This window comes from Verruconis gallopava (assembly GCF_000836295.1).
Source record: "Verruconis gallopava strain CBS 43764 unplaced genomic scaffold supercont1.5, whole genome shotgun sequence".
NCBI classification, from domain to species: Eukaryota; Fungi; Ascomycota; class Dothideomycetes; order Venturiales; family Sympoventuriaceae; genus Verruconis; species Verruconis gallopava.
The window spans coordinates 930,387-953,752 of record NW_015622141.1 but is presented as its reverse complement, the minus strand read 5'-3'; the positions used below and the strand labels follow the sequence as shown (position 1 = coordinate 953,752).

Here is a 23,366-nt window from a genome sequence, read left to right as displayed (position 1 = left end):
CGGATGTTTCGTCAACGTTCAGTTTCTCTATGAAAGCAAAGACAAAAAAAGAAAAAGCATCACAAGGTCCCACTAAAGTCTACACGTAATAGATGACATGATAGCTGAATTCTATGCGTAGAAGGCCCAAGCGATTCATTCAAGTGATAACGCAGCTGCAGAAGCGTGCTTCCAGCGACGAAAGGGATCGTTGCATGTTCGGCTTTTCAAATCTGGTTAACACTTTTCATCGCACCCTAGCGAAGTATTGGATGTTGAAATCTCAAAAATGTGATACCAAAACTCGGAAGCGCATGTTCGCAACAAGGATTGCTGCGTAAACTCCGTCAGATTTCGTTGGCTAATAATTGTACATGTAATATACGCATTCTCCCAGACATGGGCCCAATCGCAGCGCTCATTTCTTCTTCTGACCTTGCTGCTTCTTCTTGCCCTGGTTTGCATTCTTTCCTCTTGACGATGAGCCCAGCATGGCACGCTGCCTCTGGTACTGACGTAGGATGGCATCGACGGAGCCGATATCGTGCTCTGGCTTCCTATTGGACTTTGAGTATCTGCACTTTGTCCGTCGTCGCATGACGAGATTTTCCTGAAGCGCAAGGTCACATACCTCATGTAGTAAAGTTTGTTCCTTCTTGCCCTCTTCTCCTTCCTCTGCACCACCTCGATACCCGCAACGTTGGGGCTGTAGATCTTGAACCACATTTCCACACCAACTTTTGTAAGATGATTCCTTAACAGAATCGACGTGTCGATACCTCTCTTCCTGATGCTTAGGCAGACTCCTGCGAACGGCTCACCGTTCTTCTGTCGCACAAGCAAGATATCGCCAATCCTCACAGCCTCCGGGTTTCCCTTCGAAAAGAGTCGTGTTCGTGCACCGGTTGGATCCATCGCGGCGATCTGGGCATCGTGGATTGCTTTGACAGGATCTTTGCAGTTGCTCCATGTCGACGGTGGAGGAGCATAGATGGGAATTGGTTTGTGTTCTTTCTTCGCTACAAAGTATTCATGTCAGAATACAGAAAATTCAGTCTAGATGAAGAAGGGGTGATTCATACGGCGTGTACCCAGAAGTGGCAGGCTAGGCTTGGGTGACGTTTGCAGCTCAGCTAAGTTGTGTTGCCATCTCCGTTGTGCTCGTTGTAGACGGACCTGTCTCAGAGATGCTTTGATCGAGCCCAATGGCCGAACAGCAGCTCTCGAGGGTGCCATATCTGAGATGTGATGCCGTAGTTTCCATCTAAAAGAGTTCCAAAGAGGAAAGATGGCATGTCACGTGAAACCATGTTACGCTAGACTGCTTCTGGGAAGGAGATTGTGAGTCGTTTGCACGCCTCTTCACTTGCAGAGAGCAACGGTCCAACCATCCCCCATTATGCAAACCATAGCTTACTCAATCGACAAAGCGCTGCAAAGATGCTGTGATTGTTTGCCAGTTACTCATGCTCATCAAACCATGGCTAACACGCCTCTGCTAGCTGACCTATCACAACGACAGGACGAGCTCGAGACGTGGTGGAAACGGATCCTGCGTAATATCCTCGTGACCATCGTATAATTCCAGCCCTGGAATTCTTCATTGGTGAAAGATCAGACGAGCTGAGAGGAAGCTGCATCATTACACGCACAAAAATCCAATCCTTTCCAACGACGGGGCCCTAAACTAGATGTTCAATCGTTGGAAGTAGTCCAAGGACATTGTCAGATTGATTTCAACAGCAGTGCGAACTCTGATTCACATCGATAAAAGCTCCTTTATTCACTTATGCGCATCCTGTCATGGAAGGAAAAGCTTCCACATCACCAGGCCAACAAGAGATATATCGCTAGCTGCTTTGCCTCCTACAACCTCTAATCTACTAGATTTGCAAGGTGCTCTTTAAAAGTGAAGCACATTGAAGCACATGATAGCCATGCTGACGACTAGAGTGCTGAAATATCATTGTCTCCTTCTTGAGCAAATGCTTCATGGACTCATTGAACATCACTGTTTCTGTGCCAGCCCTAGGCTGTCTTAAGTAATTCTCAAGGTCAAATAGAACACAAGACAAATCAAGCTATACGGATGAACCAAAAATGCTCTTGTGAAGGCTGTAAGCAAATCTAACGATAAGCTCATGTTCTGTTCGTAGAGTCATCTCTCAAATATAAACTCGAAACGATCGCGATAGCGAAAGGACTCCGTTTCGAAGCTGTCGACCAATAAAGACAACTTTACATGTTCAACTTTGGAGTTAAAGGCTTGTGCAGCATTGTAGCGAAATCGAGTATGCTTCAAATCCTAGCCCATAGTGAAGATACCAGAGCGTGTGTTGAGCATTTGATAGACTTATTGCCGATTGCAGTCGGCTAGGCTTGCTCGTCTCGGCGGTTGATGCAAAAGTCTTCAAAGTATGGATGATTTGAAGGTATCGGCTCAAAACGCTCGAAGTGACAACGATAGAGACGCGTCATCACGAGTTTGATCGCTTAGGATCCGCGTTGGGGACATCCGTAGGTCTTGACTGATAAACAACAGGCCTTTCGCTGACAATTGTATCCTTCTACTCTGCAGGCAATGACGGTGACACACCCTTCATGGAGCCATCAACTCGGTTCCGCACGCAAGACGTGATGAAACGAAGTGCTAATGCGCATATTAAGGAACTGAGTAACGAGACCAGTTTTAAGAACATGATAGCTTCCCAGCTGCTTAGCACCGGTGCTCGGCAACTTATGCTTCAGCTTGAGCATGCTGACCTGCGCTGTATCGCCTGGCTAGGCAAGGCTGCATCGTAGCGAGGTTGATTTGTAGAAAGACGGACTTTGCTTTTCAGTAGATTCGGTGCGTGTCAGCCGATTCCCAGGTGTTCCCAAGCTCGTGTTCCCCATCGGCGAGAGTTCACTGTACGTGTGCAGGGTTGCCAACACAGACGAAATGGCTGACGGTCAGTCTCCGTCCATGGATTCGGCAGACTGTAACCCTATAGCAAGTTAAGATCGCGGGCGTCATCTCCAAGCGGTGCAAAGACGGTAGGGATGACGTTCTGCACTGCACGCTCGTTTCACAAACGACAGTCGAAAGCAAGAAACGCGCGTACTGAGGAAAAAATTAAACTTCGCCGCTTGAGTCCAGTCCGACCTGTGCCTGGACGTTTCCCTCGCTGGGCTGTTTGTGTTGTTTGCATACCGGGCTAGGCCCTCGCGATCCACAAAGCTTGTTTCATGCTGTTCCGATTCAAGTGCAGCGGGCGGTGCTCTGCGCTTGACTGTCGTGAAATGGTCGCCAGGCAAACCTTCTGGATAGAAGGCCGAACAACACAACGGCGGAGATACAACACGTACGTGAAATGAAGATTGCCAATCCCATGTGCAATTCCTCATAACATACCATATTGATTCAACGAAAGGTGGACGCCGCAGCGGACTTTTCTTCGACCCTCGTGAGACCACATTGTGTTTTCTTATTTTTTTTTTTTCTACACAAGACTTTGTGTCAGTCGCCTCTGTGATGCATTCTTGCCCATCTCTGCTGCGTCCTTCATTTTGACACACGTACATCCATGTACGTTTGGCAGACTAGTCGCGGGGCGAAGCCGTCTATCCTGAGCACGATAGCCCCTTAGCGAAGCTCAAAGGATCAGACTTTCATAGACCGTCGTTGTCGTAAGGCTCTAGAGCAAAACGACTCGGAGCTTTCGCAAAGGGCTCCTCGACAGGCTCTTGATTTCAGGCCCATTTCGGCGTAATAATGTGACGTCTGACATGATTCCGTGTTCAGAGGGTGCAGCACCCCGATTCAAGGTCTCTGGGTGGTAATCGCTGGACGCGTAAGCTGGCGCTCGACGATGGTCCGCAGAGCGACATCACGGGAGCGGCATTTTGGTGCTACGTTACTCTCTGAGGCCACGTTCAAACCCTCAGGCTGCTACTCTGCGCTTCGCAGGTTCGCCTTCCAAAGAGGCGGACATGTCACTGCCGAGTTGGAAGGCCGGATGGGACGGAGAACCCTTCCCTATGCAGTTTGTTGGGTCTAACTTGGCACGTCTCTATGTGTTGGCGTGTGTAAGCCTACGGACTCAGGACGAATGCTCATGGATGTTTTTGGTTGGGAACATGCGGTATCCGATGGTCCATCTCGACACCGGAGCACAAGCGACCTTTGTCACTCTCAAGCGGAAGGGATTTACGCATAGTAGGCATGTCGAGCCGAGTGAAGCGCAGCTGCTCTTGTGACAATCGGTGGTTTCTTTGGGTCTGGACTATTCACGCACAAAAAACATTGCTTGCTGGCCAAGTAGTCGACTGCAACCAGGGCAGTACTCTCTGTAGCGCAAGATATGCAGCTAGACGATACCTTGCATACATAAAATGAAAAGCGGGTAGCGAAGCGCTGGAGAAGAATTCTGACTGGAAGTAGATGCAGTTAAGAGGACCATTTCAATTGGTCAGACTCCGGCCATGACCTGCTTAGGCCCCAAGAGACGTTGACTCAGAGCTTCGGTGTAGAACTGCGTTGGAGATCTTGCGCTACAGCACGGCTTTCTCCGCAATCACGTTCTGACCTTTGGACCCTCGCCCCCACCAAGAAAAGCAGCATGGTTCCAGCGAGACTTTGGATTTGCTTCGATATCCCGACATCGTGGTGGGACTCGGATGTCCGCGTGGAAAAGCAGTCACTCGCTGGGATCAGAATTTTTTCTCCCCCCCCCCCTCTTTCGCACTTCCGGAGACCTTTGGCGCATGCTATAGCGCGATGTTAGTGCGACGATGCCTTCGCGGGTCTGATTGGGGGAAGGGAGGTGAGAAGAGAGGATTTTGTGGCCAGACATGTGACCGCAGCCAGGACAAAGCGAGGTGTCAGAGTGGGAATGGAGCGAGCTTATCTAACACCAATGAAGGGAGCTGTTCAACGTCATCACACGCAAAAAGAAACTTTGGGAGGTCAACTGTCGGCCTGGCCCAACAGAAGGCAAAGCACGAGAGTGTGCTGGGCTGCAGGACGGACAGACAGCCAACCAATGAGCGTTCGATCGCATTGCGAACATTCTCCCACGATCTGACACACGCAGAATCCACGCGTGAGAGCGGGCCGCTACGGGTTGCAAATCAGCAATGGTCCGTCATGGCGGGTGCCGAGGGGCGACGCTGAATGCCATGGAACGCAGTCGTCCAGGGCGAAGGAAAATTCGAACGAGTCAAGAGGCCGGAGAGGGAATTTTTTTTTTTTTTTTTTTTTTTTTTTCGCACAGGGTGGAGGCTGGCGAACAGATGCAGGCGGAGTTGTCCCGTCGTGGTACTGCGTCCAGTCCGGCGAGAGCTACGGACCGAGCCTTCTTGACGTCTGCTAGCTGGAGCCAGAGTTCGAGAGTTGCCCAATCCTAAGCTGCGCGTGCCTGGTGCCTGGACGAACCCTGATGCTTGCTTGCTTGCTTGCTTGCTTGCTTGCAGAGCTTGCCACGTTGGTGCGGCGGCGGGAAAAGTCGGTCGAGGGCTCGGCCCACGTCGGCGCGGTCACGACGGCACGGTCTGGGGCTCCTCTGCGCAGGACGAGCAGAGGCGATGGCGAAGGCACTGCGAGCGCGCGCGGCCGCTGAGGGAGGACTTTATGCACGCCCGCTCTCCTTTCGCGGCGGCCGCTGTGCACCGCAGTTTGATGAGCCCGCGTCAGCAATCACGACGGGCGAACGGCGGCTGGCCGGGGCTTGGCAGGCGGGCTCTCCTGATCGGCACGCCGCGCCAGCGCAGCGGCCAATCACCAGGCCGAGCCGGCTCAGGAACAGGCATAGCGCCGCCGCGATTGGGCGTGGATCGGCGGCGTTTCATCAAAGCGCACGCGCCGCAAAGCCTGCGCCTGTTGTTCTCGCGCGGGCGTGCGTCGCCGCCGGCGTCGTGCTGGAGCCGTGCTGGAGTCGTGCTGGAGTCGTGCTGGGGCCGTCGGTGGCACCGCCTGCTCGCCCCCTGCCCCTTGCCCCGGCCACTCGCACGCCCACCCGCGCTCAATCTCTGCCCTCTGCTCTCCTGCCAACATCCGACGGCGCAGGACTCGCTGCCCGCTCCCGCCAGAGCTCGCGTCCGTCCGCAGCCTCTGCTGCTGCTTGCTTGTATCTGGCCGGCTCGTTGTCGGCACTCGGCCTTGTCCGCGCCCCGGAGCATGAGACGGGCAGCTTCATCTCGGCCGCTCCACCGCGGCCGTCTGGTACGCGCAAGCCTGGGCGGCAGCCAGCTTCGTCGAGTCGAGATCCCGCCAAAGGGAGTGTCTTCCGAAGCGCCACCACGCACACCCATGACCGCCGTGGCGCGATGGACGCCGAATCCTCACCATTCCCTTTTGGATCTGGATTGTGCTTTCGACGCATCCTCTTTATCCACGTCTCGGACTTGCTGTTTTGCTCGTTCCCTCTGACCACCCGGACGTGTTAAGGTTTCGTTGGCGAGTTTGCAGCTCACTCGTTCTTCTGCGGCTCCCTCTCACTCTCTCACTCACTCTCATTCTTTGCCCTACTTATTACACCCGGTACACGCTCTTTCGGCCCACCCTCCCGCTCAACCAACTCGCACACTCCTTATCCACGAGCTCTGGACAGCTTCGCGACACTCCTTTGCAGCCAAGTGACCCAGACGTACTATCCTTACACCTGACGACACACGACCAATTCCACGACCAGAAAATACAGCAGTCGTTCCCTGATCTCCATCTTGATCCTTCACAATGAAGTTCTCCGGTATTCTTGCTCTGGCCTCCCTGGCTGTTGGCCAGGCTGCTGCCGGTCTCCTTAACCACAGGCACTTCCACATGCGTCGTGAGGCTCATGCTGCCCCCGCAGAGGTTCTTGAGAAGTGCGTGATCGCTTTCACCCCGTCTGTGTTGGCCCTCCTACTGAACAGTATCGCAGGCGCGGCGTTCTCTCTGCCACTGGCGCGGCCCTCTTGTCCAAGATCGGCTTCACCGCGACCGGCACGAACTCGGCGACCAACAACGGCCAGGCATGGCTCGGTGCTGACGGCCCATACGTCAACAACTTCATCAACAACTCCACCGAAGAGATCATCCTCGTTGTTTGGGGTCCCCAGGGCTCCTGGGTCAATGCAGTCAAGCCCCTAATCGTTGCCAGCATCCCTGCCGGCGCCGTTCAGACCGTTTCGTTCGCAAATGGTGCATCTGGCGCATGGGCTCCCATCTACCCAGATACCACCATGTCTCCCTACGGCCAGATCTTCCAGACCTGGGGCGAATACACGTTCAACGGACAGTGGAGCACCTTCGACGTCTCTCGTGAGGTCAACATGAACGGAAAGCCCATGACCATCTCGACCAGCAGCTGCACATCCGACTTTGAGCGTTGCGTCTTCCAGTGCACCGGTGGCGCCACCTCTTGCATGACCGGCTACGAGCTGTACAACTGCGCCGCTGGCTCTCAACCAGGTGCACAGAGCGGCACGTACGCTGGTGCCGCCTCTGGCGGATGCAGTGGCATGGGCGACACGGCCAACATTACTACCACTTTCTCATAGGCGATTTACGGACGTGGAAGGAGGTGGTGGGACGTCGATGTTGATAAAGTGGAAGACGACTTCGCGCTATATCACGACACGGCCGTTGGAAAGCCTGCGCGCATCAACATTTAGCGGATCTGTTTTGCAACTTGGGGGTCACATTCAAAACCTGTACATACTTTTTTCATGATAGGGGATTATTAGACTTGCGCGTTACGGTTGCAAATTGCTCGTGTGCTTCTTTTTGTCCTTCGTAGCCCCGTTTCCTCGTTGAAACTTGCCGCTAAGACGCCACTGCTGCAAGTAAAGTCCTTGGGGACGTCCTGATTGTGAACGAAAAGATGGGAACGGTTAGCAGAGCAGAGGTGGAGCACGAACGTCTGGCCTTCTTAACGTGGCTGCTGTGCCATTGTAGAAGAGGGAGGGGTCAATGCAAACAGTTTTAACCTTTACCTGCGACGATCCCGCTGGTGTGGGCATGGTACCACCGTGACTTCATTCGTCCAATTGCTGAAATCTTGAAACCACTTGACGACCTTCCTCGCCCAAAACATGTCTGCCAATACATGGAAACCGTGGCTACCTGCCCAAGCGTCGAGCGTCCACTTTAAGAATGCAAGAATTGTCGACACGCTCAATGCAAAAATCATCGAGGGCCAAGACGTGTTCGTCAGCGGCGGCAAGTTCGTCGCGAGTCTGGCCGCTGAAGAGCTTGACGATGCTCAGGTTGTTGATTTAGAAAACAAATACTTCGTTTGCCCCGGCCTGATCGACTGCCATGTGCATCTGACCGCCAACGCCGGACAGGAGTCGATGGGAGCTTTGTTCCAGGCGAGCGCGAATGCCATTGCGTACCGCACGACGTGGAATGCAAAGCAGATGCTCCGCAGAGGCTTCACCACCGTTCGCGACACGGGCGGTGCGGATCATGCTCTGCGGCAGGCGATCGAGGAAGGTCTGGTGCAAGGCCCGCGCCTGTTCATTGCTGGAAAGGCGCTCAGTCAAACCGGTGGTCACGGTGACCTACGACAAGCGCACCAAGGGTCCGGCTTCAAGTGCTGTGACAGCGTGACACCCGGCTTTGCTCGCGTGTGCGATGGCGTACCCGCCTGCCTTGAAGCGGCTCGAGATGAGCTCCGGCAGGGCGCGGATTGTCTCAAAATCATGGTCGGCGGTGGTGTCTCCAGCCCCAGCGACCCGCTCGACGCGTTGCAGTTCACTGCCGAGGAGATCCAGGCTATCACGACTTGTGCGAGGCAGATGGGCAGGATCGTCACCGCGCACGCGTACACCGTCGCGGCGATACGGCACGCAATCGACAACGGATGCAGGGGAATCGAACATGCAAACTTCATAGACGAAGACACTGCGAAGCTGTGCAGGGACAGAGGCGTCACGGTCACGCCGACACTCATAACGTACAAGGCCATGTCGGAGCCGCCGTACGAGCAGTTCTTGCCTCCTGAGGGTAGAGTCAAGAACACTCAAGTGCTTGCCTCGGGGGTCGATGCCCTTAAGACCTTGGCCGCTACGGGCGTGAACGTATGCTTCGGCACTGATCTCCTTGCGGGCATGCACAGCAGACAGAATGAGGAATTTCTGATCCGAAAGGCCGCTCTGTCGGATGCTGCCGTTTTGCAGTCGGCAACAATAAATGCGGCGAGGTATCTTGGCGTCGAAAACATGCTAGGACAGGTCAAAGAGGGTTACACGGCAGACCTCCTTTTGCTGACCTCAGACCCGCTCGAAGATGTGGGAGCACTTGCAAAGCCGGAGGAGAGCATAGTGGCTATCGTCAAGGACGGCCGGGTTGTGTCTTCAAAACTTGAGCAGCTCACGGTTTCGGCATTATATCGATGAAATCACGTGCTACAGAGTGGTATCGCGAAGACGTCGAGCTTTCAACGAGGCGTCAATATGTAGGCAACGCTCACAGACTCTCGCGGAACCTGTAGACGAGTGTGTGCGGGAGCGGATGTGTGCCTCTTGACAAATTCGCTTCCTTAGCGTGCGCACTTCGGATCGCTGAGGCGCAAGCATGGACGTCATGGAAACTCTGGACCCGCATCCAGCATTCCGTCGCGCTCATGTCAAATACAAAAGAGCCAACCTCCTGACGAAACATTTCCTGTGCAGTATTCGTGGATATCCAAATCTAAGAAAATGAGGCCTGCACGATGGTCCGACGTGATAAATGTGCCACAAAGGAAATGGTGGAGACAGATGCATCGATTCTAGAGCTCTAAAAGCCCCCCCTAAAATGACCGTCTGTGTTTGCTGTCGATCGCGGCGCTAGCTTGAAGCGGACGTGGAGGGCGTCCGAGAGGAGGTTCAGCTGCATCGCATCCATCACTTCCATCACTGTCTCGACTTCGTCTCCCGCTTCTGCATTGAAGTTCATTTTCCCTTTGGATCACAGCGTTCAAGCGCACCGGCGTCGCTGTCCGAGTCGACACCCTCACAGCAGCGCTTCCGCATCGCCAGCTCTCCGACCTAGGACGCGCGTGACAGGGAACGTCGATCATGCACAAACCCTGACACTCGATATCGCCTCGCTGAGTTCCGTCCTGCTTTGCATTGTCTTCTACTTTGGATGATGGGCTGGGGGTTGAGGGCAGCGGATAGACGCGGTTGTTAGCATAACCAGCAGCTCGAGCATGTTGAGTCTAAGAAAGATTTCCAAGTCTATACGCGAGTCCTGACCCACGTGAGAGTCTGAAAGTCGCTGCACGTCACAAGATGCTCGATTTTCAATCGCACGATGGCGCCGTGCGAAGGTTGGAACCGAAATGGAACAAGCTGATGATAGCTGCCTCCGTGGCAATCTCGTTCCTCGGGGCTTTTACTTCGACGCAGCTGATGTGCCATGCGAGGATGTCGTTGCATTTTTCAAGCGTTCTGATTTGGTCTCTTGCTGGAAGTGTCATATTTGGATTCTGCAGCATCTGGAGCTTGCACGAGGTAGCCATGCTTGCCTACGAGCTTGACCTTGAAATCGGCGTCGATGCTGGCTTGACGGTGTTGAGCAGCGTGCTCGCGGTCCTCTTCACCTTCATTGCTTTGTCTCACGACTTGCTATGGCTACGATGGCAGACCAGGAACGATAGGATCCACAGGCATCGAGAAAGACGCCACAAGTCGCAACAGTCTTCTCATTCGAATCCTGCACCGTCACGACAGCTGAGCGCCCAGAGCGCAACACCGCTGCTAAGGCCCGAAGACCGCGATGAGGATATGGAGACTACAATCGCTAATTCTGCGGCCCTTGATGAAGACTACTTCAGCCATCGGGTCGATAACACGGGGGCGCTCCAGGTGTATCCGACATTTCCAGGATCCGGCCCTCCGACACCTTCGTTCGCTGTGACCCAACAAGAGTTGATGGCCTCGGCGCATGCGGCATCTAGGAACTCGATGGAGAGTTTCACATCCGAGAGCAGCTCGAAGCCTCTCAATGTAAACGGAAATATCCAACCCAGCTCTGGCAGAAGTTTCGTAAGCAGAGTAGCGGCAGATGTGTTCTCCGACTCTCACACGCGCACCTCAAGCGACTGTTCGTCTTTCCGCCGTAGCTCAGCTGGAAACTTTAGTTCGGGCGGGCTGAGCAGTGCTCTGGGAATGATCGTTCAAGGCGAAAGAAGCACGCCGCACTCCAACGTCTTCGTTGGGACCGCAATTCTCCTCTTTGATGGCTTCACCAGGCGCAACATTGGCAAAGGCTTTCTCTGGTCTCTCGCGATCACGGGCATGCATTACTGCGGCATGCTGTCTCTCAAAATACCAGGAGACGGCTACATCACCTTCAATCTGTGGCTGGTGATGCTCTCGGGCCTGATCAGCTGGATCGTCTGTACTGTCGGCGCCGTCCTCATGGCTCACATGGAAACGCAGTTCGGCCAGCAGATCCTTTTCTCGGTGATAGCAGCTGCGGGGGTCGCAGCGATGCATTGGACAGGCATGTGGGCTACAACGGTTTGGTCTTTCGCTCCTCCCTCCGAGAAGTCAGGATATCCACCTGCTTTAGCCAGTGCCGTCGTTGCGATTGCCTTCATCACCTGCATCGCGGCCAATGTCCTTTTGGCCCACTCGGCAACAGTATCACGCAACAAATTAGCCGAAATCGTGTGGACAAGGAAAGAGCTGTGGAAAACGATTGCGTTGAAAGAAAACGCCGAGGCAGCGGCTAGAGCACGGAGTGACTTCATTGCCTCCGCGTCACACGAAATCAGGACACCCTTGCATCACCTTCAAGGTTATAGTGACCTCCTGGCGCAGACGGATCTCACGCCTGAAGGTCGGGACCTGTTGACAGCAATCCAGCGTGCCACGAAGACGCTTTCGCTGATCACAAATAACGTCCTAGACTGGTCCAAATTCGAACGCGACGAAGGCGTTTATCGACCAGTGGCCTTAGAATTACGCTCGGTATGCGAGTCTGTTGTTGTTCTACTACCCAACATAGAGGAAGACTCTCACGTGGAGCTGTTTGTGGTTGTCAGTCCCGACGTTCCACACACTTTGTTTCTGGATGAGACGTTCATCCATCGCATTCTTATGAACCTGCTATCCAATGCCTTGAAGTTTACCCGGAACGGCTACATACTGCTGTCTCTCGAAATGAACGACGACAACCTGATAGCCACCGTCGAAGACACTGGTTGTGGACTTGATCCATCATTTGTCCCTGAGATGTGGACGCCTTTCAAACAAGGCGAGGTTCGCGGGTCCGCAAGAGGTACAGGGCTTGGTTTGTCAATCATCAAGCAGCTGCTCAAGCGTATGAACGGACAAATCGAGGTGCAAAGCCATTACATACATTCCGAAGACGTCGGCCCATCAAAAAGTGGGACAACCTTTACAGTGACCATTCCTATGACCTCTACAGTCTCACGACCGGCTTCTCCTCTGAGTACCGCGCAACAAAAGGTCGCCATTCTGGTGAGGAAGCAAGACCGCGCCTTGGATGGTTTGCAACAATGCTGGCGCAAGTTTGGCTTTGAGCCTTGCCTGATACATAGCGTTGCGGATCTAAGTCATGATCATCAATGGCAATACGTGTGGACCGATCTGGAGTTTCTGGATCTAAACCCGGATCAATTCGAGGCTCTCATGAAGAAGCCGGACCTCTTGATTCTCGTCCCATACGACACACAAGACTCCTTGGAGGGCTTGCCCGGCATCCTAAGTGCGCCCAATTTCATCATGCTACCCAAACCGCTGATCTGGCATACTTTTGAGAAAAGAATCGTGATGAAACAAAAACAGCGGCGAGAGGCTCTGCCCACCCAGGCACTTAGGTTTGCGACCGAGGTCGAAGTATTGGACGACCCGAAAGTACCCTCCTTGCCACTTTTGCCCAAGGCAACTTATACCGTACTTTTAGTGGAGGATAACCTGGTAAGAACTTTGAAGAAACACACGAAATATCCTACTGATAGTGATGCAGATAAACCAAAAACTTGGCGTACGCATGCTCTCAAGCTTGTCCTTCGATGTGCGGACTGCGTTGGACGGACAGGAAGCAATCGACATACTGATTCACGACAATGAGGCAATGAAGGTTGCCCTTGTACTAATGGATCAGTCGATGCCAAAGAAAGATGGAGTCACTGCTACTCGAGAGATAAGAGACCTTGAGGCGAAGGGCAAAATCAAAATGAGGAGACCGATCATCGCCGTTACTGCTGTCGTGAACTCAGAAAGTCAAGCCGTCTTCAAAGAGGCTGGAGCGGATGACTTTTTGGCCAAGCCGTTGAGCCTGGAGAAGTTGAAAGAAACGCTTACAGAGTATCTGCCTGGTTGAGCACATCCCGATCTTGATAAGATCTAGATCGTCAGAACCGACGCGAAGGTCGTCGACTTGAAAATGGACAAGGAAACCAAACCTGCTTTCCATAGAAGTCCTTTCCGATGGCTCAATTAAGCCTTAAACGGATGATATTTCGAAAAGGCCTCATGTGGTTCAAGATCACAGAATGAGCTTGGCATATCACCACAGCAATATCTGGGACAAGATCAAAAAAAAAAAACGTTCTGTCCTAAAAAAGAAATTTCTGCCAGCCGCATTGCCACACTTGCAATTAGCCGCATATATAAGGAGCGGTAGAAGCAACGCTTAGATATGAATACACATAGGATACTAAGATCCAATAAACATCTGTTGCGGATACACTGCGTGTTTTCATGCATGACTGGATGAATGTTCTTCTCGGTTCCACTTTGGCACTTTTGCAAAATAGACTGTGATCGATTGCATAGCAATGCACGGTCATGATGTCCTGTCATAGCAATATTATGGACTCGTAAATCGTTTTCCTAACCTGCCCACCACACGGGTCGTGAAATCCACAGAGTTGTGCTGTTCGCTAAGTTGTCTGCGCGTATGCTGGTTATGTTAAATTCTTCTCCAAGCCTCATTACTCCCTATTTCGATTTGCGCTCCACCGCTTCGTGCTGAATTCCCTCACTCGATACAGTTCAAGGAGACCGCCCACGTCTCTTTCTTCCATCGGCTTTTTCATCCTCTCTATGCTGGGCACATTTACGTAAACAAGAACCAGTGTCTTGAGCACCTGATTCTGGACTCGATTTGCGCAGTGAAACCAATGCCACGTTTTCTTTCTCCTTTGCCTTTCTACTTTCTTCCTGCGCTCCGGATCCGAAAACCAATCTGGGTCAGAGTAGGAGGGAAGGATGAGGACCGCAAAGGCTGCGTGGGAGAAGACGACGCCGCGCTCGTATAGAAGGAAGTCGACGGCGAACTTGATCCCTTCGCGGACCACCCATCCGAGAGATCGAAAGTGATGGTAGACGACGTAGTGGAGCAGGAAAGGGTCATCTGGTTGAAGCGCCGAGGATGCTGCAGGCGGGAAGTATGAATGCTGGCGAAAGAGCTCAAGGATGTCCCAATTGTCCTTGATGCCGGGAGGCAAGTCCATTTGTAGGACGCCAAGCGCATATGTGAGGAAGAAAGCTTCCACAAGCGACAACTGAAGGTGTTCTTGGTTGATAATCTCAATCTGGGTTGCCTGTTCGGCCGTGCTAGATTCTACGTCCGCATGTGCCTTGGACGCTTCTTTGGCCCTGTTCGACCGAAGTTCCATCAGCTCCCGAGCTCTCGTTCCAGCTATGACCTGCAAGCGTTCTACCGTTAGGCCGTCTTTCACTTCTCGTGTTTTTGACAGCGGGAGCAACCTCTCCGCTCGCACGTACCGGGATCTGATCTGGAGCCTCGCCACCGGGCAGCCCACTTAACCCTTGAGCCTCCCTCTGCCTGACCTGCTCGACCAGCTCCTTCTCAATCTTCGCTCTTTGCTTCTTGAACTCCTCCCTCTCCTTGCGTCTCCTCGCCGAGAATTCCTCCGCCGTCTCGAAGGCGACAAGCCCCAGTCTTCTTCTCTCCGACGCCAGCCAGTTCGGCTCGCTCCGACTGAGCGTGCCTTTGCCGAAAAAGCCGTCTTCCCAAAGCGCTCTGACCGTTGCTTCGTCGGTGACGTGCACGGACTGCGTGGACGACGAAAAGGAAGCATGGAAGGGACAGCGTGAGTGGGAGGAGCGGGGAAGGATGAAGTCTCTGATGAGGATGTAGAGGATGGGGACCAGTGAGAGAGGATTGTGTGGCTGGAATGTGGGCAGCGGATAGACATCCAACGGAAGCTTTCTCGCATGTATCTTTGCATAGTTCGGCCTACGAGGGCCTGGGGTCTTTGGTGCTCCGGTTGCTGAGCTCTTCACTCCGCTTGGTGCCGACGTCGCATTGTCGTGGGGCGTCTCGCCGCTCTGTTTCGGCGTAGTTGCTGAAGCTTGATTGACTTCATTGACGGAGCGTACAACTGTTGATTCTTGCGACCCGTTTGGGCTGGCGTGCGCCATATTCCAAGCTCTTGCGCTTAGCTCTAGTTACTACGGTGTTAAAGACGTTGATTTGACTCGACTACTTTGCCCCTCAAAGATACTCGCGTTTGCTCATGACTCAAAACCAGTTGCTGACCAATTGAGCAGGTGACCAATGCAAAGCCTCTGAAGACGAGTAATTACCAGTCGGCGCTTTCAAGTGAAATGGACTGTACCTGCAATGAAGCTATAGACGCTGCTCTGAAAAAAAAAGGCTATTATTCTTGACGTTTGGGCGGAGACTTTTTCGAGATCCCTTTTGCGGAGGAATTCCGAAAATAGCTTGGTTCACTTCGGGGTCTACATCATCGCTCTTTGCTGGCACATTTCTCACTTCATCCGCAACCAAGGCGAGGAGGAATTTCGCCATGTTTCCTGCCTCGAGATGGGCAGCCCGGCTGTCACAAAAGGCGCGTTTAGTTCCTGCATACCGATACATATCTACCAAGGAGAGCGGGATTGCCAGAAAGACACCGAGATTTGGGTTGTCCCATAATCTGCGCAATGCTCGACAGAGCAACCAGGAGCCCCATCTTCAGAGGGAACAGGACTCCGAGAATCCCCACGGCAGGAGCTTCAACGACGCTCGCCAGGTTCAGGGTGACAACGTCGCTCAGGCGCTGCAGCGAACTGCTCACAGCGATCAAAATGACATGCTGTCCCCAGTCCATATACCAGACGATCCCCTCGCAATCCTCAAACCGGACCACCCGGCCATGGGTATTCTCGCCAACTCGACAATAATCATTCAACGCCAGATTGAGATGATGAACATCATGATTGGCTTCGAACAGGCCAATAAATACGTCATCCTCGATCCCCTAGGAAACCACATCGGATATCTCGCAGAACCTGACGGCAACATGCTGAAGAGACAGCTGTTTAAGACGCATAGAGGGTTTACTGTGCATGTTTTCGACAAGTATGAGAAGGAGGTGCTGCGGATTACAAGACCGTTTACCTTCATAAATTCAAGAGTCGGAGTGTACGATGCGGTCAACCCAGATCCTAACTTGGGACATCACCCTACAGACGCACTGCAAGGCATCAGTGCCGGGTCGATCGCGAATCGTACTTCTGCGCAGCTCAGTCCTTTGCGCACGGAAGAGATGCGCATCATCGGCGAGGTGCAACAGCAATGGGCACCCCTTCGCCGTAAGTACAATCTCTTCCTGAATCGACCCGCAGAGGTTCAGGATCCCAACAGCGCGCCTCAACTCACTGCAGGCTCACTTCCGCTTTCCACATCCACAGCGCTTCAGACGGTCGACTCTGGGCATCGCACAGTACACATGTCGCAATGGGCATACTGTGATGAGCCATTCCTCTCTTGGGACTTCTCTCTTCTCTCTGCTGACTCTCGACTCCTCGGCTCTGTAAATCGCAACTTCGCGGGGTTTGCTAGGGAAATATTTACAGATACCGGTGTATACGCCCTGCGTATGGACTCGGCAGCGTTGGCCGCGGAGCCTCGACACCTGATCTCACGGACGGGAGAGCGCGCCCTCAGGCAGCATGAGCAAAGCGCACCAGGCATGACGCTCGACCAACGCGCTGTGATGCTAGCTACGGCTGTCAGCATCGACTTCGATTACTTCAGCAGGCATAGTGGGAGTGGTGGCATTCTGCCGATTCCCATGTGGATCCCATGGTGGGGTGGCGGAGCAGCAGAAGCCGGTGCCGCTGGAGGAGCTGCGGAAGCCGGAGCAGCAGCGGGGGCAGTGGGAGCAGCAGAGAGTGCAGGCGCACTAGGGACCGAAGTTGGAGCCGCAGCAAGAGGAGCCGGTGCTCTTGGAGCAGGCGAAAGCGCTGTGGCAGGAGTTGGAAGCATAGCGGGGTATGAGGCGATGCAGAGAGGCTTTGGTAGAGTGCCCGACGATGCTAGTCCCACTGTACAAGACCCCTATAGCCCGCAAAATGCGGAGTCCCCTGCGCAGCAAGAAGGTGAAGAGTCATTTTGGGGTGAGAGAGCCCCATGGGAGCAGGATGGACAGTCACCATGGAGACAATACGAGGAAAACCCTTGGGGAAGTCAGAATGGTCAAAGCCCATGGGGAGGCGCAAATAATGGAGAAGGAGACGGTGAAGGCGATTGGGGAGATTGGTTTTAAAGTTTGCTGCTCCCCAGCTTTGGATAAAATGCAAGCGATTATGATGCCACGAACACTACGAGCGGATTAGAATGTAATATAGCTGCCAAAAATTTGGCCCAAATACAATTGTACTATAGCCTACGAGGTTAAGAATATCAGCGCATATAATTCCTTCATTGATGTTCCAACAAAGCGTCAGTAAGGTGGACTCTCAGCCTCGAGTTCGCTGTAAGGAGCGTTATTCAGATCCACGATGCGCGTCGCCGCAGATCGGAACTTTATGCCCAGAACGCCAGCTGCCCTGGTTAAGCATAACCACGAAACGACTCCACACGAGCCGTCTTTATCTTCTGCACGCTGTCCTACGGCCACAGGGCCAGTCCAATTCCTTCTTTACATCATAAGCATACACAGCATAATGTCTGTGTCACCACGCTCGCGCCCAGGCGCATCCTCAGACCTCGCTGCCTCCGGGCTAACGATTCCGTCGGACAGCGAGAACTACGATGCCAACAACGAGTCGTCTGCGTCCTCGGCTCCCCCGTCGTCGAGCAACAGCGCGCCCATGATTCTGTACCAGCCACCTACAGTTTGGGGACTTGTGCGCGGCGCAGCGATCAATTTGTTACTTCCATTCATCAACGGACTGATGCTCGGGTTTGGCGAGCTGTTTGCTAACGAGCTCGCGTGGAGATGGGGCTGGGGCGGGACGAAGGTGAGGCTCTTGGCTCGACCTCTACAACGCGCTTTCAACATTTGAGAGCTGGAAGTAGAGGACGTCGTGGGCATAGCGCTAACGAGTGTCCGGCAGGTGTTCCCGTCATGGAGGAGCGGTGTGAGACCTGTGGGCCCCGGAGTAGAGATGAGGCAAAGTCCCGTGGGCAGGCGAAGACAGTCGGGTGAAGAGATGGACATGTATACGAGCTTGGAATAGATGCTGCCTGGTGGCAGCAGGAGGCGATCGGAATCCGGTTAAGACCTCCCACTGCCCACGAACCATTTGGGGGCTCAACACTTTTCATCAGCGAATGCACGATGTACGCGAGATTGCGACGCTGGTGAACGTGTATCATAGATTGGCCAACCGGCCTCATTAGACTCGGTTGGGTTTCGAAAATTTCTCAAGCATTTACGGCGGTTACACAGCAACGCGGACCAATAAAAATACAGTGATATTGATTTAGCAATTGATAAACAGGCATTTTCTTTCATTCAATGTCGCTTCATCAGTTACCTGGCAAATAAGCTCTTCGGTTCATGCGACCACTCAATTTGCCGCTGCTGGTTATGGAAGGAACGAGGACAATAAGAGCCTGATTTGGGATCAGTGAACCTGGCCGATGTACTCGTCACTGTACTGAGACTGGAACATCAAAAAGTGCAGCATCCGACGTTGCGAGTGTGTCTAGCATAAACATGGACTTTCGCTCGAAGCCAGCAGAGAAAGCAGTGCCATCTGGCTTTCCACAAGGCAGATTGCTTCATGCGCTCCCAGCAACGGCCACACATTCATATAAAGCAAGGGATTCACTGGAGCTGACTCTCACTCGCAATCAGAGTTTACGCATTCTTGAGGCCAAGGGCGATTGGTGGTATATTGCACGCACAACGGCCGGCGACGAAGGATGGGTAAGTTTGAGACCTGGCAAGAGAGCACACGGCGCACGTTATCTAAAAGTAAGTTTCAAACGCCCAGGTTCCCAGCTCGTACATCAAACTCCTCGCAACACCGCAGTCGCTCGAAACACACACGTTCTATCTTGCTTGGTCGCAAAGCGTTGCAGAAGCCATTCTCGGCGGCTCAAAGAGCTCTAAGGGACATCGACTGGACGCTTGCTCGTTCCCTTGGCTCCCCCCGGAAATATGCACATGTGAAGAGCCGAGCTGTCGTCTCCGCAAGCAGGAGCAGAGACCGGGAGCTTGCGCCCACGATGTGGAGAGTCTGATGAAGGGCGTCGGCGGAACGAGATATGGTGCGGGGTGGTTGTGGAGGCAGAGCCTGATGTGGCATCCTGACAGGTTTATCAAAAAGTTCAGCGACGAATTCGTAGTCGATGGAATGAGAGCCGTGGCGGAGATGTTTACGATTTTGACGGAGTTGAGTCTACAGGAAAGGGAGAGGGAGAGGAAGGAAAAGGAGAAGGTGGAGTTGGGAATTTGAATAAGGCTATGTGATGAGGAAGGACATAAAGGTGTTCCAAAGGTGACCTCTTTCAACACTTTCGTCATGGCTTTTGGAAGCCACCTTTCTCAACAGCAGTGATATGGAGTTTCCACAAAGAGAAACGTAATTCTTGCAAGAAGACCTGAAGAGATTTGAGGACCATCTAGCTGCCTCCTAGTCTGATGTTAAATCTATTTTTAAATGTCAAAATCAAAAACTCCGTTTTCTCGCTGATCCACCTAGTCTGATCCATTGAATGCGATTCTCACTAGTGGACAAAGTTTGATCAGATGGAGGCTTTGATTTGCTGTAAGATGAATCGAAGCTCCAACAACTCCGGAGTGGTTGAATCCAATGAGGCGAATCTTTCGAAGCTGTTCGGGGTCATGAACAGTTAACCTGTAGCCGGAGCGAAGAACGCTCAACGTAGTCAATCATAAGGACAAATTATACAGTACGCTCGAGGCCATCCATCGCGCGCCTGAACATGCATGAAAAAGAAAAAGATATATCTCAGCTTCTAGCACAATCCCAATCCCTTCCTCACGTTGTTCCGCACAATCTTCTCGTATTCCGACCTCTTATCCCGCCACATCTTGGCAGCCTCGACGTTAGCAGGACTCTCGTCATTTGGCTCCGCCAACATGCTCATAACACTGATCAGGATCTTCTCCACGCTCTGTATCGGACTCCACCGCTCGCTCGCCTTCTCGTAACCCCACTGGTCTTCTCCAGGCGCATGCAAGATACTGATACATACCATGCCGTTGGGGTAGACGTTCGGATGGAACATTTCGCAGGTGAAGCGCATCGTCGGCGGGGAAAGGGGGTAGTCCTTGGGGAACTTCAGTTCGGCGGGGAATATGCCGCCTTCGAAGGGCGTGTCCTCAGGACCCGAGATGAGGGCTTCCCAGGTGAATAAGTCATCTTCCGAAACCGGGCCCGCCGTTATGCCCGCGGGAGGATCGGTGGAGAGGTTTTTGTATTCGGTGAAGAGCCGTTTCTGGGCGACTTTGGCGTTGGCGGCCATGGCGCGCGAGGTCTGCGTGTCTACGTGTGCGTGCAACGCGGAGATGGCCGGTGGACGGATGCGTGGGTTAGAGGATCCTCGGCGGATTTGACGACGTGAGAGGAACGGTTTCGTTCGAAACTTTTTCGGCGCTGCGGAGATCTCTGCTATCTTGTTTGGATCGGTCGACCCGTGAGGCAATGGACGGCAGCTTTACTTTTGTTATCAAAGGTTCGGTTAGAGGGTGAGTTCTGCCACGGCGGGGCCTTTGACGTCGCACGCTTTCGGTGACGGATGAGGCTCTAGAGCGTCGCCCGCACTAGCCCCGATGCGGCGAGGGGGACGGGACTCTGCATCATCGCGGGGTGCCTAGTCAATCTGCGAGCTTCCATTTTCAAAAAGCGTCCAAGCTGCCTGCACTTTACAGCCTTCATCGTAGCACGCAACAGCATCATGGCCCCCCCAAACAAAGACGAGCTCATAGCTCAATTCTGTGCTTTCACCAGTGAGTCTACGACACAGTGTAGAAGCTCTGTGGCACCGAGTACTTGTCACGAGAGTGGCGAGCTGCTACGACGCTGCCGAAATGAAAGTCGAGACGTAGAGATCACGGCTGACCACGTGTAGATGCGCCACCTTCGGAAGCCGAGAATGCGTTGGGAGCACACGATTGGGACGTGGAGGCCGCTGTTGCGACGTGGTTCGCGTCAGATAGGCCCGGAGACGAGCATGCTAGCGACGATGACGACCAAGATACGGCTCCGCCAAATGTGCCTGGTGGCGGAAGAACACTAGGAGGAGATGGCGTCGCGTCCCGATACGTTCCACCGACGGCGGGACGATCGACGGCGGCATCAGCACCTCGCTCCGCAGGGCCACCGACTCGTGCAGGTCGAGGAGGAATGCGTACACTGCGAGATCTACAAGGCGACTCGCATGCTGGGCACGGCCATGACGACGAGGATGACGAGGAGCAAGATCTGTTTGCAGGCGGCGAGAAGTCGGGTCTGGCAGTGCAGAATCCAGGCTCGAATCCTCGAGACCAGATAGAGCATATGCTCGAACGTGCCCGCAGGTGCGTCGCGACACTGTACCATTTCTATCACGCACAAGCTAACGGCTTTATGACAGAAACATTCCCCGGCCAGGCGGAGATGAGGATGAAGCACCCCGTTCCCGCTTCACGGGTCGCGGTGTCACCCTTGGCGGCGAAGGCACAGAAAGTCGCATTATCGAGGACCCTCGTGCAAACGCACCACGCCCACCGCCCCGCGTGCAACGTGTTCTCCATCTGTGGTCTGACGGCTTCTCCGTTGACGATGGCCCACTCTTTCGCTATGACGACCCTGCGAACGCCGCTACGCTGGCGATGATCAACCAGGGCCGCGCGCCGCTTGAGCTATTGAATGTGGAACATAATCAAGAAGTAGACTTGCAGCTCGACAATCAGAAGGACACGAAGTTCGTGCAGCCAAAGAAGAAGTACAAACCGTTTGAGGGTCGAGGTCAGCGTCTAGGCAGCCCAACGCCGGGGGCTGCCTCGCTCGCTTCTGCCCCCGCGTCCTCATTGTCGGCTTCTCGACCTGGTACATCCTCGCATGCCTCGACGGCGGGTGCTGGCGCATCCGCTCCTACGATCAACGATTCACAACCGACGGTTACGTTGCAAGTGCGACTCGGAGACGGAACGACGCTGCGGTCACGATTCAACACGACGCATACTGTTGGCGACGTTTACCGCTTCGTCGAGGCTAGCTCCCCCCAACAGCGGCCATTTGCTCTAATGACGACCTTTCCTAGCAAGGAGCTCACGGATCATTCCGCCGTTCTGGGAGAAATGGCAGAATTCAAAAGGGGTGGCGTGGTGGTACAGAAATGGACTTGAATAGGGTGCAATGCCAGGTCTCCTGCCGTCACCAATCTCTCTCGCTCTCTACAGTAGAATGGATCGGAGAGCAGCAAGCATAGCGATTCGAGCATGTTAAAATTTGAATAGAGTATAGCCTTTGCGTTGTCTTTTTTGTGTGTAAAGATGGCACCACGCAACGAATGAATGAGGCGACGGGGCCAGGATGCGTTGCGACTAGCGCCCCCCTGATCGTCGACATGCATGGCCATGATCCCGTGTATTGCGTTTCGCTTCCACGTGCATTGGTAAAAAGGAAAAAAAAAACCACATTTTGGAAGCTGTTGCGAAAGAAAGACTCCAGATCGTCGAGGCAAAGCAGCCGAAAGGGCGAAGAGAAGACGCAAACCGCACGCAAGTAGAAAGGGTTCCTTGCCGCGTGAGACAAAACGGTGTTTGTCACACGGTCGCACAGAAGGAAAGGGTGATACGAAAGCCTGAAAGGAGCTTGACGTGCGATTAGAGTTGTGCACACGCGCACCGAGGCACGTAAAAAGCCTGTTCTTCGTGTGTCCCTGATGATCGCTCTCCAGCGGCTGAGAGACGGCTCTCGCGCGTGCTGGATGCCGCGGCGGAGGATGGTAAAGCCAAAGCTCGCACAGGATCTTTGTGTTTTTTTTTTCTCTTCTCTAAAAACATATTTTATCTTTCCCGGAAGAAAAGTCAGAGCACCGTTCGGTGTGTGGCACAAAAGGGACACGCTTTTGCTCCCTGTTAGCTGAGCGTCCGCGCAAAGGGCTGAGGATCTGTCGACGCACAGTCAGCCCAGCTTCGTCTCTGTCACAGGCGTCACGGCCTGATGCTGGCGGGCTTGCCACCTTC

General features: G+C 53.5%; 11 protein-coding genes across 11 annotated transcripts; 7 read left to right on the top strand and 4 right to left on the bottom strand.

Annotated features, from left to right (window-relative positions):
- Positions 1-66: 66 nt before the first annotated feature.
- On the bottom strand, positions 67-1,232 carry PV09_02254 (ribosomal protein L19). The gene is made up of 3 exons (XM_016355264.1): positions 1,062-1,232; positions 611-998; positions 67-536 (listed from the first exon to the last, which is right to left on the bottom strand). Exons 1-3 carry the CDS (start codon positions 1,213-1,215, stop codon positions 398-400), a joined length of 681 nt encoding a protein of 226 aa, XP_016217280.1. The 5' UTR covers positions 1,216-1,232; the 3' UTR covers positions 67-397.
- A 2,900-nt stretch (positions 1,233-4,132) lies between these two features.
- PV09_02252 (uncharacterized protein) lies at positions 4,133-7,981 on the bottom strand. The gene is made up of 2 exons (XM_016355262.1): positions 7,659-7,981; positions 4,133-7,591 (listed from the first exon to the last, which is right to left on the bottom strand). The coding sequence occupies exon 2, from the start codon at positions 6,268-6,270 to the stop codon at positions 5,650-5,652; it is 621 nt and encodes a 206-aa protein (XP_016217278.1). The 5' UTR covers positions 6,271-7,591; positions 7,659-7,981; the 3' UTR covers positions 4,133-5,649.
- PV09_02253 (uncharacterized protein) lies at positions 6,021-7,917 on the top strand. The gene is made up of 2 exons (XM_016355263.1): positions 6,021-6,822; positions 6,879-7,917. The coding sequence occupies exons 1-2, from the start codon at positions 6,695-6,697 to the stop codon at positions 7,495-7,497; spliced, it is 747 nt and encodes a 248-aa protein (XP_016217279.1). The 5' UTR covers positions 6,021-6,694; the 3' UTR covers positions 7,498-7,917.
- PV09_02251 (uncharacterized protein) lies at positions 7,976-9,731 on the top strand. The gene has a single exon (XM_016355261.1). The coding sequence runs from the start codon at positions 8,032-8,034 to the stop codon at positions 9,337-9,339; it is 1,308 nt and encodes a 435-aa protein (XP_016217277.1). The 5' UTR covers positions 7,976-8,031; the 3' UTR covers positions 9,340-9,731.
- PV09_02250 (uncharacterized protein) lies at positions 9,722-13,815 on the top strand. The gene is made up of 2 exons (XM_016355260.1): positions 9,722-12,876; positions 12,926-13,815. The coding sequence occupies exons 1-2, from the start codon at positions 10,219-10,221 to the stop codon at positions 13,280-13,282; spliced, it is 3,015 nt and encodes a 1,004-aa protein (XP_016217276.1). The 5' UTR covers positions 9,722-10,218; the 3' UTR covers positions 13,283-13,815.
- Positions 13,510-15,574, bottom strand: PV09_02249 (tRNA-intron endonuclease). The gene is made up of 2 exons (XM_016355259.1): positions 14,692-15,574; positions 13,510-14,612 (listed from the first exon to the last, which is right to left on the bottom strand). Exons 1-2 carry the CDS (start codon positions 15,349-15,351, stop codon positions 13,896-13,898), a joined length of 1,377 nt encoding a protein of 458 aa, XP_016217275.1. The 5' UTR covers positions 15,352-15,574; the 3' UTR covers positions 13,510-13,895.
- Positions 15,575-15,697: 123 nt separating this feature from the next.
- PV09_02248 (uncharacterized protein) lies at positions 15,698-17,641 on the top strand. The gene has a single exon (XM_016355258.1). It carries the CDS (start codon positions 15,741-15,743, stop codon positions 17,481-17,483), a length of 1,743 nt encoding a protein of 580 aa, XP_016217274.1. The 5' UTR covers positions 15,698-15,740; the 3' UTR covers positions 17,484-17,641.
- A 113-nt stretch (positions 17,642-17,754) lies between these two features.
- On the top strand, positions 17,755-18,676 carry PV09_02247 (uncharacterized protein). Its single transcript, XM_016355257.1, has 2 exons — positions 17,755-18,180; positions 18,277-18,676. Exons 1-2 carry the CDS (start codon positions 17,884-17,886, stop codon positions 18,397-18,399), a joined length of 420 nt encoding a protein of 139 aa, XP_016217273.1. The 5' UTR covers positions 17,755-17,883; the 3' UTR covers positions 18,400-18,676.
- Positions 18,677-18,881: 205 nt separating this feature from the next.
- On the top strand, positions 18,882-19,626 carry PV09_02246 (uncharacterized protein; the record flags this gene model as incomplete). Its single annotated transcript, XM_016355256.1, has 2 exons — positions 18,882-19,094; positions 19,162-19,626. The coding sequence occupies 2 exons, from the start codon at positions 18,882-18,884 to the stop codon at positions 19,624-19,626; spliced, it is 678 nt and encodes a 225-aa protein (XP_016217272.1).
- On the bottom strand, positions 19,614-20,899 carry PV09_02245 (uncharacterized protein). The gene has a single exon (XM_016355255.1). The coding sequence runs from the start codon at positions 20,657-20,659 to the stop codon at positions 20,150-20,152; it is 510 nt and encodes a 169-aa protein (XP_016217271.1). The 5' UTR covers positions 20,660-20,899; the 3' UTR covers positions 19,614-20,149.
- Positions 20,900-21,033: 134 nt separating this feature from the next.
- PV09_02244 (uncharacterized protein) lies at positions 21,034-22,759 on the top strand. Its single transcript, XM_016355254.1, has 3 exons — positions 21,034-21,143; positions 21,266-21,713; positions 21,770-22,759. The coding sequence occupies exons 1-3, from the start codon at positions 21,092-21,094 to the stop codon at positions 22,521-22,523; spliced, it is 1,254 nt and encodes a 417-aa protein (XP_016217270.1). The 5' UTR covers positions 21,034-21,091; the 3' UTR covers positions 22,524-22,759.
- The last annotated feature ends 607 nt before the right edge of the window (positions 22,760-23,366 follow it).

Bases quoted from the DNA above. Each gene is read 5' to 3' on its own strand.
- PV09_02251 (XM_016355261.1), top strand. From the start codon at position 8,032: ATGTCTGCCAATACATGGAAACCGTGGCTACCTGCCCAAGCGTCGAGC.
- PV09_02244 (XM_016355254.1), top strand. From the start codon at position 21,092: ATGGCCCCCCCAAACAAAGACGAGCTCATAGCTCAATTCTGTGCTTTC. The intron at 21,144-21,265 runs GTGAGTCTACGA...GACCACGTGTAG, and splicing joins TCAATTCTGTGCTTTCACCA to ATGCGCCACCTTCGGAAGCC. The intron at 21,714-21,769 runs GTGCGTCGCGAC...GCTTTATGACAG, and splicing joins ATGCTCGAACGTGCCCGCAG to AAACATTCCCCGGCCAGGCG.
- PV09_02249 (XM_016355259.1), bottom strand. From the start codon at position 15,351: ATGGCGCACGCCAGCCCAAACGGGTCGCAAGAATCAACAGTTGTACGC. The intron at 14,613-14,691 runs GTACGTGCGAGC...GAACGCTTGCAG, and splicing joins AGGCTCCAGATCAGATCCCG to GTCATAGCTGGAACGAGAGC.
- PV09_02254 (XM_016355264.1), bottom strand. From the start codon at position 1,215: ATGGCACCCTCGAGAGCTGCTGTTCGGCCATTGGGCTCGATCAAAGCA. The intron at 999-1,061 runs GTATGAATCACC...AATACTTTGTAG, and splicing joins GCCACTTCTGGGTACACGCC to CGAAGAAAGAACACAAACCA. The intron at 537-610 runs GTATGTGACCTT...AAAGTCCAATAG, and splicing joins AACAAACTTTACTACATGAG to GAAGCCAGAGCACGATATCG.
- PV09_02253 (XM_016355263.1), top strand. From the start codon at position 6,695: ATGAAGTTCTCCGGTATTCTTGCTCTGGCCTCCCTGGCTGTTGGCCAG. The intron at 6,823-6,878 runs GTGCGTGATCGC...ACAGTATCGCAG, and splicing joins CCCGCAGAGGTTCTTGAGAA to GCGCGGCGTTCTCTCTGCCA.
- PV09_02245 (XM_016355255.1), bottom strand. From the start codon at position 20,659: ATGGCCGCCAACGCCAAAGTCGCCCAGAAACGGCTCTTCACCGAATAC.
- PV09_02252 (XM_016355262.1), bottom strand. From the start codon at position 6,270: ATGGGTGTGCGTGGTGGCGCTTCGGAAGACACTCCCTTTGGCGGGATC.
- PV09_02250 (XM_016355260.1), top strand. From the start codon at position 10,219: ATGCTCGATTTTCAATCGCACGATGGCGCCGTGCGAAGGTTGGAACCG. The intron at 12,877-12,925 runs GTAAGAACTTTG...ATAGTGATGCAG, and splicing joins TTTTAGTGGAGGATAACCTG to ATAAACCAAAAACTTGGCGT.
- PV09_02247 (XM_016355257.1), top strand. From the start codon at position 17,884: ATGTCTGTGTCACCACGCTCGCGCCCAGGCGCATCCTCAGACCTCGCT. The intron at 18,181-18,276 runs GTGAGGCTCTTG...AGTGTCCGGCAG, and splicing joins GGGGCTGGGGCGGGACGAAG to GTGTTCCCGTCATGGAGGAG.
- PV09_02248 (XM_016355258.1), top strand. From the start codon at position 15,741: ATGTTTCCTGCCTCGAGATGGGCAGCCCGGCTGTCACAAAAGGCGCGT.